Genomic DNA, 20,041 nt, shown 5'->3' on the forward strand with positions numbered 1-20,041 from the left:
ACAATATCCAGAATCCCCATTTAATCTACTATATTTTTTGTTGAATTTTTAATTTATAGATGACATTGTTATTGCAAAATGAAAATGTTTATGAACTGTTAAAAATGGCCTAGGATTTCATCCCTGATGGCGGCTAATGCTGCTTCAGTTAACTTACTTCGCCCAAGATTTATCAAAAAAAGACGGACTCCACGATTGGGTTTGAGGAGCTAATTAATTAGGTTATAAATATACGAGCAGAATATAGGATGGCATAAAAGGCAAGAATGTATTTAATAAGTTTAATTGTTAACTTACTTGGCCAAATTAGTTTGGGTGTAATTTCTCAAGACACCAGATAAAGATAATTCAGGCTGGAAATTCGGTTTCGATCCATTGTTTACAATGTTCATGGCATCCATTAAATTCAATCTGGAATGAGTTTGGAATATTTTGGGCTCGTTCACATTGGAGTGGTTAGTTAGGTAAGGTCTCAAGTATTTGTTATTGAAGTATTTAAACCTAGAAAAAAAAAGAATCATACGATCAGATCTTGAAAAAATTGGACATATTATGAGTAATATATAATGATCTTAAAAAACCCCAGCAAATGTATATTTTTAAAAGCTTTGTAAAAATGAAATAAAGGAATATTCATATTTAAGGTTGATCATTAATATTTATAAGAGATAAAAATTAAGAAAAAAAAATCAATAGTCAGAATTTATCAAAAATGCAAAGTTAAAGCATCAAAAAAATCAGTTAAATTCCAAAAAAAAAAAAACGAAAAAAAGTATAAGGTGATTGCTAGAAACCTTTTCAGTTTATTCATACAATCAAACTGTTTTTGTTGTTTCAGCTATTTTTTCTAAAGAAATAATTTATCGGAATTTTATAAACAATTCGTCAAGTTTTAATGATATTTTTTTCTGACTTACATAATAATTAAATATTAATTTGATACCCCTGATGCGTATGTATAATTGAAACTTTATTTTTGACAAAAATTCCAAAAATGTATATCCAGGGAGGCTCTTATTAAACACCCTGTAAATAATGATAAATATTCTCAGATGCTACTCTTGATGACTGTTTCTTAAAATAATATCTCTTTTGTCTAATTTTTAAAAAAAATAATTTTTCGTTTCAGTTAATAAAATATTAATTATTTGAGTCTAATAATGAGAAAATTGAACGATAATAATGAGCATCATTGAGAAAATTTCATTGATTGTCTAAATTTTTGTTTAAACTATTTAAAATTAAGACTAAGAATTCAAGGTTGTGTGAGCAGCAGAATACAAGGGCCAACTGCATAAAAGGTTTCGCAAATTTTATTTTCAGAAATGCATTTTTTTTACCCTGTATTTATATTAAATTATTTAATAAAATTCACAATAATAAACTTTAAATTCTTACGGAATTAGAATCATATGTAAAAGTAAAATTGATTTATTTTATTAGCATATTAATTAACTACTTTTGTTTTGTATATAAAATATACTTTTCTATTCTTTGAAGGACTACTAAAAATGTACTTTTACTATTAAATATACTTTTTATGCTTTTCTCAATTTTAAGGATTTTTAAAATTTGGGTGCCCTTGGCCTTATGCACTTTTTGGACAATTAGGAGCTGTCTAAGTGAATTGTATTGAAATCATTTAATTTTAAGAAAATTTTAAATGAGGAGACATTTAGGTGAACTTCACAGGGATTGGACAAAATTATGGAATCACTTCTAGACTAACTTTATGTAAACAATCTTTCTTTTAGCCGTTTTGGAAAAAGTTTGGTCCAACTTGAAAGATCATGGTTGAAGTTTTTAGAAATGGTGTCCTTCTTATCCCTGAAAACTTAACATCGACCAAAATAAAAATGAGCATAGAAAGTTAATAGTTTCTTTCATTTTTCAATGCCACTGTAATTAAAAATGTATTCTGATATAAATATTTTAATTCTATGGAATGATTTAAAAATTGCCGATATTAAAGCTAAAAAGAAGTTATTAACTTTTGACGTTCATTTTGATCGATCCGAACTTTGCATGGGAAAAAATGACATCATTTTATTAAAGCTTCAAGCATGATCTTTAATAAAATGACATCCTTTTATTAAGGCTTCAACCATGATCTCTCAAATTGTACCAATAGTTTTATCATATAAAACTTCTAAGACATTTGTTGCTAAATTTTGTACAACCCCTGTATTCCGAAGTTGTTTTCATCACAAGATACGCTCGCAAGCGGGGTGATAAGTTCAGTGTATTAGACAAAAGTCTGTATTTTTCAAAACATCCGCTTATGTGTGTGTATATATATATATAAAAAACATATTAAAGATACAAAAAAGAATTTAAAAAAAGAGAGATTAACGAAGAAAATTAGAGAAGAAAAAATAATAAGTTTTATTTACTACGCATAAGTTACTGCGCATAGTTTACTGCACATAGAATGGGGAAATTAATCAATAAACTGATTTTAAGAATATTTGAAAATATTTAAAAACTTAAAAAACAATTAAAAAAACTGAAACCAGAATAAGGAAAAAATATAAACTCGTCGTTAGCTCACACGGTTATATCCGTAGAAGGAGTGCTTTCTAATATTGTATAAATATAGCCAAAGCAAAAATATATTAATTCAATCGTGTGACTTATTGTATTGATATATTTTGCTTTAGCTATGTTAATACGATATTTAAATGCTCTCTTACTGATTGATTATTTCTTTTCCTTAATTTGTTTTCCGGTTCTTAAATGTTTTAAAATTTTTTAAAACCATTTATTTTTTAATAATATTTTTCTTTTCCTAAAAATGTTTTTTTTCTAATTTTATTTGCATCGATCTATCTATCTATCTATCTACTATCTCTCTCTCTCTCTCTCTCTCTCTCTCTCTCTCTCTCTCTCTCTCTCTCTCTCTCTATATATATATATATATATATATATATATATATATATATATATATATATATATATGTGTGTGTGTGTGTGTGTGTGTGTGTGTGTGTGTGTGTGTGTGTGTGTGTGTGTGTGTGTGTGTGTGTGTGTGTGTATTAATTTGAATAAGCTTTTATTTGTTTTGAAAAATCTTTAATTTGAAAAAACCCTGATTTTCACATTTCTTATTTTATCATTGGCTAAAAAAATAAAAATTTGATTGGAAAATGACTTTTCAATGATGCGCAGTTTATTCAGCATATTTTAAAGGTATTCAACTTATCTATATCAATCTATATTGAAATGGCAAACTTTTATACACTTTTTTAAAAAAAAAACTGAATCAATTTTAAAAAGTTTTTTTGTTATTGTTTTTACGCACATTTCAATAATTTTTCTTAAAAATTCTTACTTATAAAATTGATTACCAAGGCATTCATGAAATTATTAGAACTGTAATTGTGTCACGGGAACAAAGGTTATATACATATATATATATATATATATAACCTTTGTTCCTATGACACAATTACAGTTCCAATAATTTCATGAATGTTTAAGTTCACAGGATACGAAAGGTAGAGTGGATAAACATTCTTATCACAGGAAGAACAAATATCCTCTCACTTTTTAATCATAAAGATAAGTCATAAATGTCATTGCTTTTTCTTATTTCTTAAATGATTTAAAGATAACGAGAATTGTGCCTAAACTTGAATGCAATATTTAACTGTAATGCTTTAATTTTTCCCCAAAGCAATTATTTAGACTTTTTATTGTAAAGAAGACATTTTTAGAAGCAATATTTCACGTGACGTTATGTAGCAAATTTTGAAAGAGTCTAAAGATGGAGCTGCGGAGTTGGTAAGAAAAATGTTTGACTCCACCTCCAGGTTTTCCTGAGAACTTGACTCTAACTTAAACTTGTTTAAAATTTTTATAATTGAAGTAATGCAGTTTAAAAAAAAGCCTATTTGTACAAAATATTGAAAGCGTATAAGACTAATAAGAGCTGGATTTCAATGTCTCTTTCTCGTTTATGTATAAACATCTTATTACAACAAGATTGTTGTTTGAAGAAGCGAATATTCCTTAACTGGGAAACCATTACAAATGCAACATTATACAGTGAAACCTCCAGGAAAGATCACCCCTATTTACTACCACTTTCGGAATATGCGGAATTTTTTCCATAGACTTTGTGTTGAAGAAAACCTTTAGAAGAGACCATTTAAGCTTCTCCCAGCTACAGAGCAAGCATCTGCACCAAATGCGAATAAGGTAAAAAAAAGGAAACACGAAAAAACATTAAAACAAAAAATTTAACAAAACAAATAAATGGATTAAAATATATTCAAAATATATGTATGAGGCTCTTATTTAGAGAACTGTTTTCGATGATACAACCTCATGTTGCAGTCAGAGTTCACTAAAGTCGATGCTATCAATGATTTACTTTCAAAGTTGAAAGTTAAAATAGAAAAAAAAAGTAATTTTGGAAAAAACAAGCGCCTCAAACAAACAAATCTCTTCTACATACAGCTAACTAATTTTTATGATGTAAAATTAAATGCAAACTTAAACGAAAAACATAATGGCTTATTTGTTTAAAATAGCTTTATCATTCATAATAGGTAAAATTGCTTTTACACATAATTATATAAGTTGGGATTATTTTTATAGAAGCTAAATTTTATTCATATTTCCATCCTTTCATGACACCAACAGAAGTGGCATTTCCGCGCAAAAAAAAATGACACTGACTAAAATTAAAATTGTTTGCGAAATGTCATGTGCCCTCAATAACAATTAAACTTAATGGAGGTAACCTCTGAGAATGACCAACCTCTATCAATGACCATTTTACTGTAGAACAGAGAGCTGTCGCTCCTGAAAAGTTTTACTGTATTAATTTGCATATCTATTTAATTAAATTATAATCCTAGCTAAACAAATTTGGGTTTGGAACCTATGCATCATAATATAAATTAATAATTTATTTAATATAATAACTTATTTATTAATGTAATAATTTAATCAAATTAACAGTTTATTATATCAATCATAGTCTGAAAAACGTTCAAATGTGGTAAATTAAGATTGTGATAAGTTACAGTTTAAGTTGTCATTATATTCACTTTAATAAATTTTTTGTTCGCATAATATTAAATACTTGTCTAAATAATTTTCATAAGATCACAATCCTCCTTTTTTATAATATAAGGATTTAACAATTTTTACTAACAGGAGACGGAGTTATTTTACGGATATTACCGAATGTTGGAGTCGAGCAGATTTTTCCGTCCCCAACGCCAAATTTACAAAACTGATCAAAAGCGCTTATTTAGATATTTTGTAGAGAATTGGAGCAAAAATTCTCAACTTTTAAAACCATTTTCACGCAAATGAATATAAACTAGGGAAAAGTTTATTGCTTAAAAAATCCATCCACTTATCATCTATTCAAAGGTCTAAAAATGTGCAAAATTTCTAGGTGCCTGGACAAAATAAGAAGTTAAAATGTTAATCCCAAAAATGTTAACATTTTCTGGTTGAAAACGGAAATAGTTTGAATTTTATCAAAATATTGAAATATTTCTAATTTTCAAAGTTGAAAAAAATTTGAATGAACTTGACATATCCTTTTTAATAACTTCCTTGTTTATGTTTGGTCACTAAACGATTACTTTTGGCCATAAGACGTTTCTATGTGCGTGCATGTGTGATGTTGATATCTATAGTTCTTATGGTTTTGCACAATGTCAATATTTTGCACGAATATGTCTTTTAAAAATTATTTTTTCAACTGTTAGGATACAATAAAAATATATTCCTAAATCAAGTGCCATATTCTATCAACACATAAAAAATAGAATAATTTGAAATTAACATTTCTTTATTAAACTTAATATTTTCTGGGGATTTGATTTAAATTTTAATTGAGTATTAGTTGGAGTCGGAGTCAAACATTTTAATTACTGACTCCCCGACCTGGGTTTTAATGCAAGGCCAGGAGATTCTTACCGCTATCACCTCTTCGCTCTTAACTGTTGCTGATTGCGCATGCGCTGGGGTGTTAATCAGTCTGACACTAACTGCCTATTTCTAGAGGTCAAGTGTAACGTTAATATTAACTAATATATTATTTGATTTTTTTTTAAAGTGATGCTCCACTATTGCAACAGTTATGTAACTTTTTCTTAATGGAAAATGGAAAAAAAAATTTTTATTACACATATTAATATTTTATTTTACCGTGTAATACCGTAGTTATACCGTTAATAATTGTTTTTAAGTTAAGAGATTTTTAATCTTTCATTGAAAACTAGAACGCATCATAAATATGCACTTTAATGTGATGTAATGTGCAACTAGTTTCTTAATAAAAGGTTTTTTTAATTTTTTATCTATTATTTTCTGCTGCGATGAGACAAAATCCTATAAATTCTTATTTTTCTCCTCCAAAAAATTTTTAGGTTGAAGAGTAAGTTAAAAATGTGTTTTGGACTAAGCTGGATTTGATAAAATATCTGCAAGATTGCTTTTCCTAATTTTTTAAAGAAAAACCAAGTAAATAGTCATATTATTATATCAGTTTTAGTTCTTCAATTTTTTTTTTAATTAAACATTTATTTTAACGTTAGTTTAATTATACAAAAACGCTTTTTATTTAAACATTTTTAAAAGCGTAATTTTTAAACTTTTTCAGAAACATTTATAATTAATATTTATATTTAATATTATAATATTAAAATTAATTATTTGCTTTTCGAAAGATAAAAGAAAGTAAACAAAAAGCTGACTTTTGGCAAAATCTTAAAAGGCATAATGGAACTAGATTTGATTGAAATTACATAAATAATTGAAGTAATATGTGTATCATGACGAAAAAAATTGAAATTGGTTTCATAAAACTAGATTGAGCTGGCCTTTTAAATTTGAAATCGTATTTATGCTCTCTCAGTAAATATTCAATGAGTTAAACATTTACCTGTCTCTTATTTTGTTATTTCCAAGAAACTGATCAGCAACTTCTTCAATTCCTCCCATCACGTGATCCATAACCTATAAATAAGATTAAGAATCTCAAATTTTGAAACCAAATATTTCTATTATTAATATTTTTTCTTCTGCCTTTTGTAAATACCTAACTCATTTCATAAAACTTAGAAATTCACCTTTCATATTAGAGACAAGAAAAAAATATACAATATATAAATTGAAATTTATGGCTAAGATATTATACACTACCAGCAGAAAATTCGTGAATATCCTATTCATACAACGCATATTTTTAAAAGATCGGCATTTTGTTTGTGTAGTAAGGCGGAAAAAAAAGATCTCTCAGAATAATTTTTGTTTTAATACGCGGATTTTCAAGTGCTAATCTTAATAGTTCAGACATTTTACCTCTAGTATGTTAATTTTTAAATAAAATAAATATAAATTAAATTACGAAATCAAACACAAGACGTACGCTCTGAACATACTTTTTTTTGTCTGATTCAGATTATTTTTATAGTCATAATGAAATAAACACAAAGCGGACAAAACTTTTATTTTAATAATATGATGATTTTTATTATATGAATGATATGAATATGAATTAATTATATGAATGATTAGTAATGAATAATTTTTGTTCTAATTGAGTGGAATTTAAAGTACTAAATGCTAATCTTAAATGCTCAGACTGTTTACCTCCCGCATGCTAATTTTTAAATGAAAAAATATAAATTAAATTACGAAATCAGACACAAGACGTACGTTCTAGGAATGAACATACTTTTTTTTGTCGTATTCAGATTACTTTTATAATAATAACGAAATAAGTGAAATAAACACAAAGCAGTCAAAACTTTTATTTTAATAATATGAATGATTTTTATTATATGAATGATATGAATATGAATTAATTATATGAATGATTAATAATGAATAATTTTTGTTCTAATTGAGCGGATTTTCAAGTACTAAATGCTAATCTTAAATGCTCAGACGGTTTACCTCCAGTATGCTAATTTTGAAATAAAAAAATATAAATTAAATTACGAAATCAAACACAAGGCTTACGTTCTAAGAATGAACATACTTTTTTTTGTCTGACTCAGATTACTTTTATAATAATAATGAAATAACTGAAATAAACACAAAGCGGCAAAGACTTTTATTTTAATAATATGAATGATTTTTATTATATGAATATGAATTAATTATATGAATGATTAATAATGAATAATTTTTGTTCTAATTGAGTGGATTTTCAAGTGCAAAATGCTAATCTTAAATGCTCAGACTGTTTACCTCCAATATGCTAATTTTTCAATAAAATATATAAATTAAGTTTTGAAATCAAGCACAACGACGTACGTTTTCGGAATGAGGATAGCTTTTTTTTATCGGATTCATATTTTTTTTAATAATAATAACTAAATAAGTGAGATAAATATAAAGCTGTCAAAACTTCCGACTACTTTTCTATTTGGAACTGTATTTTCCAAAATGTGAAAGACAAGTATTGCTATAAAGAGTAAACGAAAGCTTAAGCGTTTTGCTAATAGTACGTTTAGAGAGTTCATGCAGTTTAACTTGTTTATTCAATAAAAAATTAATATGAAACTATAATTTTGAATGATAAATTCTTAGTTTAGCATTTAACTTAATAAGGATAGATGAAAAAGAATTTTTTTTCCAGTGGCGATGACACATTGGTTAAGGCTCTGAACTGTCGTTATTGTGCACTTTAAAAACTGTATTGTAATACCTATCCAAATTTGGTGTTAAAAAGCACCAAAAATTCTTTACATTACTAATTTATTTCAAGTTAATACTAAATCCATCTTTCTTAGATTCTTTAGAGGGTGTAGTTCATTCTTAACACCAATAACTGATAAAGCTTACGCCAATTTGCAGCTTGCTGGTGAATAAGGTTGGGGTTTTCTGAGCTCCACAAGTTTGGTGAATGATTGTTATTTATTTAAACTTTTTAATAAAGTTTTAAACGTATAACAAATGCTTTTTAACCATTATTCCCCCATAAAAATTGTGGTTTTCTTATCTCTCCAAATATGATATTTAACAACCCCAAAAAATGCGCGAAAGAGCATTTTTTTTGGTTAATCAAACTCCAAATCGCCTTTCATATGCGATTTAAAGAGTGTAATTTTAATCTATACCCTTAAAATTGAATTACTTTATACCACTTTATATCAAAATTGAATACTGTTATTGTATATTTTAGAGTTATTCAATAACAAAAATTGTGTAGGCTACTTTACTCCAAATGGTGTAAAAAAACATTGGTTTAGTGAAACAATAGATTCAAGAGTTACGTATAGCATTTCACTGCACTATTTAAAGTAGTTGCAATTATATTTGGTTTTGAGATACACTAAAAGTTAGTGTAGAGGTTTAAAGGTGAATAATTGTGTAATTTAAAGATAGTGAGAAGATGGCGGTTCGTTTACATGAAGTATACTGTTGAATGAGTTCTTGTCGGATTGAATTGACAAACCGGGTCATAGCCTATTTAATACCAAGTAAGTTTTAACCCTCGTTACTGTTTGATTAAGAATATTGATTGTGGTCGATTATTTGCCGAGCAATTTCAATCCTCTTGTCGGATTGATTTGAAAAACTACTGTAACTGTATGAAATGTACGAATGATTTGAGTTGTATAATAAAGATATTTAAGTTCTCATAAGACTTTCATAAATTTTTCAATTGTATAAAGTAATTTTACAATATTTAACTTCTATTTTCTTTGGTTTTGTTTGAATTCATACTAATATACTGTCTGTGTAGCGCGTATGTTTAATCAATAAACTAATTTTATTTTAAGTAATATTATATAAATGCCTTCTAAATTTATGATTCTTGCTTTAGATTGTATCGTAAAAGTAACTTTACTAATTTCTATGAGCATCGTATCTTACTGTAACTTTATATTTTAGTGATACTGAATAACAAATATGGTGGCGGGTACTTTACACCAAGTAGTGTAATTGAACTTTCTACGTGTTTCATTACACTAGGAAATATTTTTGGTTTTTGTATAGGGGAACGTTTAGTGAAACACCAACGCCATCATATTTTGGTGCGTAGATGCGTGAAAATTGTTCAGAGTATACGAACTTTTAGCTGGTAATTTATTCACTTAGTATCACGATAAAAACTATCACGAGGATCTGTATCTTAAACGGAAAAATGGAAAGAAAACCATATCATTTTTACCTTTTTTTTTAGGATGAATAAAATAGTCGTGACTACCATATGTATTAAGTCATCGTAGTTACGGGATTTTTACTCCAAGCTGGAAGATAAATGGTTTTACTGCTAGTTTCTTTTTATCATTTTTTTTTCATTTCTGGTTAAGGCTTTCTGCGGGAGTTTTACTCGTAATGTTAAGTCAATATATAAGTCATAGTTTTCATATTGTGATGGTACTTACCTGTTACTAATTACGGTCGCTATTTCTATTTAAGAGAAGTAAATGATACTTACCATTCTCTTACCAGTTTTTCTATCCTCATTATCTATGAACATAGCATTGAAAGTATGTTTTTTCATACTTGAAAATTTGTATTAAAAAAAACGAATGAAATTGTAGTACTTACTTTTTAAATTTTGTAATCAATATGTTTTATCAACAAAAATGTTGCTTTAGCTAAACTACTCAAAAAGTCAAAACATAATTGAAAATAAAGAAAAACAGAAAATGAATAATTATGTTAGGAATAGTTAGATTTGTAACAAACTTGGGTTTTAGTTATGAAAATTCTACCACTTAAGTTGTAAAACGGAGCATTTGGCCTTCTTTCGATTCGTTCTCAAAAGTTCTGCAGAATCAATGTAAAAAGCATATTTTGGCTAAATAAACAAACCATTATTTTGATATTATCGGATTATTAATCCTAAAAATATAGGAGGTGGTTACAATCTAGAAATTATTCCTTTATTTATTAAGTCGGATTAACAATCGAAAAGTTTGAATTCTAAATTTTACATTTTGCGTATTTCGCCATTTTTCAAAATTATACACAAATATAAGAGTCGTTTATTTAGAGATTATTCCATAATAATTATATATTTTTGCAATTAGTTTATAATTTTTTATTATTTAATTATAAAATAATCGAACAATTTTTGAATAGTAAAGAGCACAATTTTTATGTAATTTGTTTTCGAAAAAAAAATTTTTTTTCTTCATAAAATCTAAACTTTGAACGGGATAAGTCAAATAGCGCCGGAGAAGTTAAAACTAAATTTTTTTCTTTTAGAAAACTTCTAATAAAACTATCTTCATACTTACTGTACCATGAAGTCGTTCATTCATTGAAATTTCTTTTTCGCTCTTTTGTGTTACCTTTAAAATTCTCACAAAAAATCGAATTGTCATTCCCTGTCAAGAAAATAAAAATGATAAATTTAGTTATTTAATTAAAGATAACAGAAAAAACGATAAAAGAATTGGATTAGAAGCTCTTAAAATGTAGTTGAAAATTAGATTAGAAGTTGTTAAGAATTGGTAAAGAGTTAGGTTCTGTAGGATAACAGGCGTTTTTGATCTTATGAAAGTTATTTAAACCTCTCACCAAATTAGTTTATGACATTAGACCGTTTTCAAGTCTATGTTTATATAAACTATTAACACCTATGAAATCAATAAAATGAGTATAAATACAGGAAAACAATAAAATTAACGAGGCACTTTTTGATTATAAAGATATTAAATTACAACATATCACTAACACATAGTTAAACCTACGTTAGTTAAAAAATTGTTATTACTTTAAGAATATAAATATATTTTGAAACCCATTTATGTTGTTATTGTTACTAATGTCACTTGCCAAACCAGCAAGCCTGCTTGGTGAAACCAAGCGAATTTAAGGCGGAAGGTGCATTTCTTGTTTTTCAGTGGAGCCATTTAGGACCAAGAATACAATTTCTGCCACACACACGTCACATCCCGTTCATGGGGTGGACTTATTCATACATCCATTCATTCATCCACGGATCATAATTTTGACCTAAACCAGAAAACAATCAATCTCCAATTCAGTTCCACCAGAGGCATGATTTGTTATGGGAGCATGGCGGACTTTGTGACCTAACAGATTTACGTGCACCAGTCACTATTTACTACACGGCTAATCGAACTCAGGAGCTCTTGGACATGGACCCAACGCCCTACCAACCAGGTTATCCCAGCTTATACATATATTACAAATAGATATTTATTGTTGTAATAATTTGATAATAATATTAAAAAATGGAAGCGTCTACCGGCAAATTATACATAATTATAAAAAGAATTTAAATTATGTATTGTATGAATAAATTATCATTTTAATCATAATTTTCAAAAAATATCTATATCTATACCTAAATTTCGAAAAATATCTATATCTACAATTGTAAAGCTAGTTTAAAATAAATTCAAATTATAATTTTCAATAATTTCTTAGTTCTCGAATATTCTTCTTGTAATAATATGTTTATAAATGTGTGAGTGTTCAATTAAGATTTGATATATAGCTCCTTAATAGTACTGCATAAATTCAAAATTTTGCACAAACATAATTACTGAAATTAATTTATTATCATTACTTTTACATTATGACCTAAAGTGCAATTTGAAATAAAGTTCTTCTGATTCCAATCATGCATAGAAAAGGGAAATATTTAATTCCGAAATAGCATTTATTTAACCCCTTGCCTGTGATGCCGAGGCAATTTGAAATACCCGACCTGAGTTCGGGTAACAGAGAAAATGGGTGCTTCGATTCCATGTAGTTCGAACTCAGTTCCTCCAATGCATAATATGTAGTTTACCATTTTCCTAATAGATGTTTTTAAATTTTCCATCGAAAAGTTAGGCAGTTTCACGCCATTTGTCGGATTTTTGGAATTTGTCAGAAATGTAAAGGAATCTGAGGGACAAGGAATTCATGACAGTTGATATAAATAATAATATTGCTGTAATAGATTATTATTTTTATCTTGAAAATCATGTAATTTGATTTATTTTATTTTGATAATTATTTGCAGAAGTTAAACATAATCCATTAACATTTCCCATATATATGAAAATATGGAATATTGTTGTTATTTCGTTTAAAATTTTGTGTCTGTTTTAAAAAAATTTCAAAATTTTCCTTTAGATGATAATAGCGAAAAAAATGAAGAGAATTTTTTTTCCATTCTTGGCACGTTTTTCTCTAATATATTCCACAGACAAGGAGCTAATAATAATTTACATTTAATTAGTTCTACGATTCGGTGAGCATTTTAATCGGATATAAGTCTGAATCAATACTTTCAAAAAAGTCTGGAGTTGGAACAACATATTCTTTGGAATAATATAGTTCTGCCAACATCTGCTGTCATTGAAGTAGTAGCAACGTTTTAGTTTTATTGTACAAATCATGGTTTTTGAAGTTTCAAGAAATAACTCACTTGTCAGTTATCTACTGAGCTTTTAAATGTTAACAAAATTTCTAGGGAACATGGTACCAAAATTCTAGAAAAAGTCAAGTGTAGTGCTAAAGCTGTACAAGAAACTACTTAGTTAGTGCTAAAACTGTACAAGAAACTACTTAGTTAGTGCTAAAGCTGTACAAGAAACTACTTAGCTAGTGCTAAAGCTGTACAAGAAATTACTTAGTTAGTGCTAAAGCTGTACAAGAAACTACTTAGATAGTGCTAAAGCTGTACAAGAAATTACTTAGTTAGTGCTAAAGCTTTACAAGAAACTACTTAGTTGCCTATAATGCTACTAAGGCTCTTTCTCCAAATCTTCAAATCTCAGATATTTTGGACATATGTAATAATAATATACTAATTAAAGGTAAGGATAGATAATTAGTTCTAGTCGAAAGTTTAAAAAAATTGCAAAACTTGAATTTTCGATTTTTTTTGTGAGTAATTTCTCATTATATCTCAGAATAAAAAAAAACTGCTTTAAGATTTCATATCATTTCTAACCTTAATGGTTTCTACCTGTTATTCCACAGAATAAAGCGATTGTATAGTAAAAGATTGAGGAAAAATTATTCAAAGCTGAAGGATAAGTAGCATTTTAAAATTTATTTTTAAAATAAAACAATTACTTTTCTCCCCATTTTTAAATTTTATGTGGACAGTTTTTACCCCTTATGAATATATTTTAGAGAATAAAATTGTGACAGATCCCATAATAAAAGACTTTTACGAAAAGGTACCATATTCCCATAATTTTTGAAAATTCTAACAATTTTAACTATTACTTACTATTCTATAAGAAGGACCTTAAAAATTAGCAGTTGCGCATTTGATGTATTTTTTCTTTCTTCTTTTTTTAAGAATTTGAGCAGGAGTTTGATAAAAATGGGATTGAAGGGACTACAGATTATTGGTAAGATAATTGATAGGATATGATAGGACAGATAGATAGGAATAGGATAGATAGATAGGGCAGATAGATAAGAATTGATATAGGCAGGTAATTAATAGGAAGGAAAAAAAATCGACATACCTGAACAAATACTGTAAAATACACGACTGCAATGATTGTTGTAACCATCATATTTTTACTTGGAATTACGTCTTTATCAATAATGAGAGCTAAAGCAAAAGCAACTGCACCTCTTAATCCTCCATAAGACATGATGAATTGCTCGACTCCATTCAATTGATGAAGACGAAAATTGTTCAGTATGGCCGTTAAAACAATCACACCTAAAAATTATTTTCATTTTTTAATAATGAATATTAAATTCAATAATAAATCTAATACGTCTAAAAAAATCTTTAAAATGTCTTCTGTGATAATTTCAGTTCAAAGACAATTTCATTTTCCAAGTTAACCTCTTAACAATCGGTTAATTTTCAAGAAAACAGTCATAAAAGTGAATATTTTACCAAATACACGTATTTGATTAGTGCTGACATCTGGTTTAAAATAAATTAACTATCTGCAATTATCATAAAAATTTCCTGGTACTGCCATCTGGTGTGTAAAATGAGAAATAAAATGTTTTCTGGGAAAAAGAAAGGAATTAGTTTTATTCTTATTTACGCGTTACTACTGAACACTCCAGCCCGGAAATTTCACGGGAGCGAGAAATAGAGGGCGAAACCTCACCCCGTCATTTTCATGGGAGCGAGAAGGAAAGGGTTAAGGGACCCTCACAGGACTTATTTGCCTCACGCACTCTTACGAGACTTAAAATTGTCTCTTGTCACCCTTACGAGACTTGACACTCCTTCAATTTTCTGTCGCAAAGTGCTTTTAAAGAAAGTATCCATCTAAAATTTTCCTTAGTTTTTCAAATTTTAAAAGTACATCAGCAAATTTAGATTCAAGTTACTTTTTGCTTCCTTCTAAAAGCAAATACAAAATTTATTACTTCAGGTAAATAAAAATTTTATGAATTTTAATTAAGTTTTACAATCATATTGTTTTCTTTCATTTTATCAGTACATAATTTGTTAACAATGCTTTAATTTTAGTTTAAAAAAAAACTTCAAAAACATAAAATTGTTTTACTTTTAATAAGTATAAAATATTGTGAACTTGTTAGATTGGTATTGATTCTTTTATTATTAGTTTTTTTTTTTAATTATTAGTTTCTTTTATTATTAGTCTTTTATTATTAGTTTTATTATTATTAGTTTTTTTCATCATCTTTGATTTTTGGCGATTTAAAACATTACCAATTTAAATTAAAATCATTAATTATTTATTCTTTAATTTCATAATTTCATCCGCCAGACTTGTGAAACCAGACTTTAAAAAAATAATATATATTGCCATTTCACTGATTTAATGTTGATTTTTCAGATTTCAAAATTTTATGCATTTCTTTATTATTGCGACTTGATTTTCCTTGCTTGTAATTTTCTCAATATTAAACTTAAAATTATGTCAAATTTTAATAAAATTAAAAATTATAATATTGTTATATATATTGTTTGTTACCTCTCTTATCGATGTTTCAAAAGTTCAAAATATTGTTTTTTTTTATTGTTTCCATTTTAGATTACATTCATATTTTAGCTGATTTATTTTCGCTTTCTTACTTTTTTTATTTAAAAAGCAATATTTTTGAAATTATTTAAGTATAAACAAATTAAAAGCTGTTTCACTGTATTTAGCTTTTTTCTAATATCCTATCAAAATTCGAATTTTTTTAAAAGCGTTAAATTTTTATTTTATTCAGATATTAGGACATTTATTTTTTAATTCTTTATCACATTATTTCTTATTTTTAAGTTTTAGTGCTAGATCTTTTTCGGTAATATATTAGATGAACCTGAAATTAATGTTGTTTTTGTTACATTAAATTTTACAATATGTTTTAACTAGTTTTGTTTAATTTTAATCAATGATGTAAATATCCGTGTTATCAGAAATCTTGTGCTATTTAGCGATATTCATTCATAGTAGCGACAAAATTTAAACTCCGGATTGATAAACTCATTCGTATTTTTGGGCAAAAATCAGAAACAGGCATTTTGGAATTGTTACAGCGATCAGAATGAATGGATATCTGATAGTAAAGGCGGGCAATTATGATGAGTGACTGAAGTACTCCTACCTTAATTCATTAAATTTTACATGATTATTCAAGACCGCGGTGCGCGGAACAATCCTCGAAGAGCCGTGGTGGCTCAGGAGATAGAGCGTTCGCCTTTCCATGTGTTGTTAAAAACCGGGTTAGAATCCCAGCAATGGCTGGTCGATACGAATTCCGCACCCGGCTCGCACCGACCACAGTGTTGACGCAAAATATCCTCAGTGGTAGACGGAAAATGGTTTAGAGTCCCCTTGCCATCGGGTTAACCGTGGTAGGCTCTCATGGTTTTCCTCTCCACGTAACGCAAATGTGGGTTAGTTCCATCAAAAAGTCCTACATGAAGGCAAAATTTCTCCCAGTACTTGATCCAGGAGTTCCCTTGTCTTCCGATTTGGTTCAAAATTACAAGGCTACGGATTTGAGCATTAGTAGTCGTAAACCCAAAAACTAGGTCAACTGCTCAACGACGGTTATAAATATGAAATAAAACCCATGAAAAAATAAATTCTGAATAGGGGTGTATGAATGAAATTAAGAAATGCGCTAATATTTATAATTAATACTTAGCAGTGAATTTGAATAATCAAGTAAGAAAGTTTTGAATGAAACAGCTGTATACATTTGCATACATCTGAATAATCTAATGTGTATACATTTGAGCAATTTTGAATTGTTTGCAACGTTTCGTTCAGGTTTGTGTCATTTCGTCATATATATTTTCCTATGTTCCAATGTCTATTATATTTAAGTAATGAATGTTTCATGTGTAAGACTACGAAACAAAACTATGAAAGTATAAGAGGTGCGAATATGAACATAGTCAATACAACTGATGCTTAAAATCCTGTTAAGTGCTTTAATTGTAAATAAAAAGGTGTTATTAAAAATATAGATTGTTGTAAGTATAAAAAAAGTAAAGGAAATGCAAACAAAGGGATAAAATAAATGTTTTTTTCGCCATTTATAACGATGGGTGAGCTTTCCGCTTATTACTTAACTTTTCAAATGATGAAATAGAGCTTCATATAGCAACTCGCATTTTTTTAAAAAATTTTTATTATTATTTTTTTATATTTAATTCGCCAATGTCGCAACAATAATATCGCCAATAGCCCATTGCGTTACTCAAGTACGACGCAAATAAACGTTTAGTTTTTGGCAACATTTTCTCGTTTGAACAAAAACTGGTTAAAAACTAGAATTAATAAAATCCAGGCATTCATTTTTAAGTTATTAATAAAGTTGAAAAGTAAAAAAACAATTTAATATATTATTGATAAAAAAAGTTTTGTATAGAATACTTAGGCTCTCCCTAAACACAAAAATGTTCCTTTTGTACTTTTATTTCTTTCCCCGTTTTTGTTTTTCGCATATAAATTATATGTTTAGAAAAAGAGTAAAAGATTTTCGCTGCTAAATTTAGTCCGCACAAATCCAGCTAAAATTGACTGTTATGTTCGCAATGTAATTAAAATTGGCAGTTTTACGTAATTTTCTAATGTCATAAACAAAATTTACATTAAAAGCTATGAAAAAAAGCAAAATTAACCGTTCATTAGGTATTGGTGGTAAGTAGATACTTTATTTACATCGTACTAGAGCTGCACAATGGGCTATTAGCGACGGTCGGGAAAATATCCATGAGAAGGATCCGAAGACATGCTATTGCAATTTTGATCCTTTGCAGAGGGGAAGGCTCCCCTGCTTTGGAAGTCCGACGACCTGCGCGCGAAGTCGAGCACTTTACGGTAGAACATTTTAACGAGGACTGATGCCGCGAACCCTCGGCCCCTACGCAGGCTGATCAAATAGATCACCCACCCGCTTACTGACCGCAGCCAGTGATGTTTGACTTCGGTGTTCTACTAGGAACCGTGTATTTACGATCAGTTAGACACGGTATTGGGGGAGGCTAAAAGTGCGGTAAAAGTTATTTTCAGGAGATGGGTCTTTCTCTTTTTTAAAGTAGAATGGTCCAAATTTGATGCAAGCTCAAAAATTAAAGTTTCCGCCCTATACTTGGTATTCGTGCTTTGGCATTTTACATGATTTATAAATTTTTAAAAAAATAAACAATTTTACAGAAAAGTAACATTAGTGTTCGCTGTCAAAAATGTATTTTTTTTATTTATTTTTTTCAAATTTATTTATTTATTTATTTTTTTTTTTTAACGGCAGGCACTGAACTTTCGTTCTTCGCCTAGGAAGATGCCGGAGGTGTTACTTATTTAACGTTACCCAGTAGGCACCTGTGAACCTAAGTTACGGAGGCGAGCAACATTACCCACGCCACACTGCCACATACCCGTTTATAGGGTAGGCCACATTCACACATCACACAATAGAGAACACACACACACAGAGAAACATCCATGCCCTGAGCGGGATTCGAACCCGCAACCATTGGCTTCACAGTCAGGCACGCTGACCGCTCGGCCACCTGGCCGGCTGTCAAGAATGTTTATAGAAGGTCTCAAAAAAGCCGCAGTGTGAGTGCCTTAATAAAAGCTTTAGTTTTAAACTATACTTTAATTTTAAACTATATATGCTTTAATTTCAAACTGCATGCGCTTTAATTTTAATTTACTTCTGCTTTAATATTTAAATATATATGCTTTAATTTTAAGCTACAAACATCTTACGAGAGATCCTGATTTAGTTTAATGATATACGTGTACAATTTATTAAAAAAAAAAAAAGCAAATTTACCAAAATGCAATAAAATAAAGGGATAAAAATAATACAAGTATTTACCTATAGCTCGATATACGCTGCAAAAAAGTATGCTGAATAAGACAAACCACGTGTTCCATTCATGATTGTCATTAACAGTTGAAACTCCTAAAACAACAAAAATTATTGTTTCGGATGCTGTAGCTAACATTTTTGTAACATATTTCACTGTCACATGACTTTTATTCGAAATGTTTTCATCAACATAATTCTTCATGGTAATACCACAGAAAACCAGTCTGAAAGGAAATAAATTTAAGATTAGTATTTAATTTTTAAAGCCACTTTAATACAATGTTGCAAAATAATAATAATAATAATAATAAATGGTTCCAATTTAACAATACTCTCTTGTTTAAAGTACAGGGACCATTCAGCAGATAGCGGCCACCCAATCCCTTATTTCGAAGATCGAAAGTCCCAATACAATGGATAAAAAAATTTCAAAATCAGAAACAGTATGTTTTTGAGTCTTTTTCACTTGTGTCTAATCAATCACTTGTGTTCAATTGTGTTTAATTTCGTAATTTTCACTAATTTTACAGCATATTTACGGCTAGGCTTTAAACCTTTTACTGCTCAGTGTGTCCATTTTGGCAATTTCGCAATTTTGTCTAATTTCGTAATTGTGTCTAATTTCGTAATTTTCACTAATTTAACAGCATATTTATGGCTAGGCTTTAAACCTTTTACTGCTCAGTGTGTCCATTTTGGCAATTTCGCAATTTTGTCTAATTTCGTAATTGTGTCTAATTTCGTAATTTTCACTAATTTAACAGCATATTTACGGCTAGGCTTTAAACCTTTTACTGCTCAGTGTGTCCAT

General features: G+C 28.4%; 1 protein-coding gene across 1 annotated transcript in view; it reads right to left on the bottom strand.

Moving 5' to 3' along the window:
• LOC107452408 (Na(+)/H(+) exchanger protein 2) overlaps nt 1-20,041 on the bottom strand; it is a 170,019-nt gene that overhangs the window by 18,182 nt on the left and 131,796 nt on the right. Inside the window, exons 4-8 of the mRNA XM_043049487.3 lie at nt 19,237-19,454; nt 14,439-14,641; nt 11,232-11,321; nt 6,911-6,984; nt 298-501 (exon numbers count right to left, since the gene is read on the bottom strand). Of these exons, the coding sequence (XP_042905421.1) occupies nt 298-501; nt 6,911-6,984; nt 11,232-11,321; nt 14,439-14,641; nt 19,237-19,454 (789 nt within the window). The remainder of the gene's footprint in view (nt 1-297; nt 502-6,910; nt 6,985-11,231; nt 11,322-14,438; nt 14,642-19,236; nt 19,455-20,041) is intronic.

Source organism: Parasteatoda tepidariorum, chromosome 12 (genome assembly GCF_982258835.1).
Source record: "Parasteatoda tepidariorum strain Cologne lab strain chromosome 12, Ptep-v5.0, whole genome shotgun sequence".
NCBI lineage: Eukaryota > Metazoa > Arthropoda > Arachnida > Araneae > Theridiidae > Parasteatoda > Parasteatoda tepidariorum.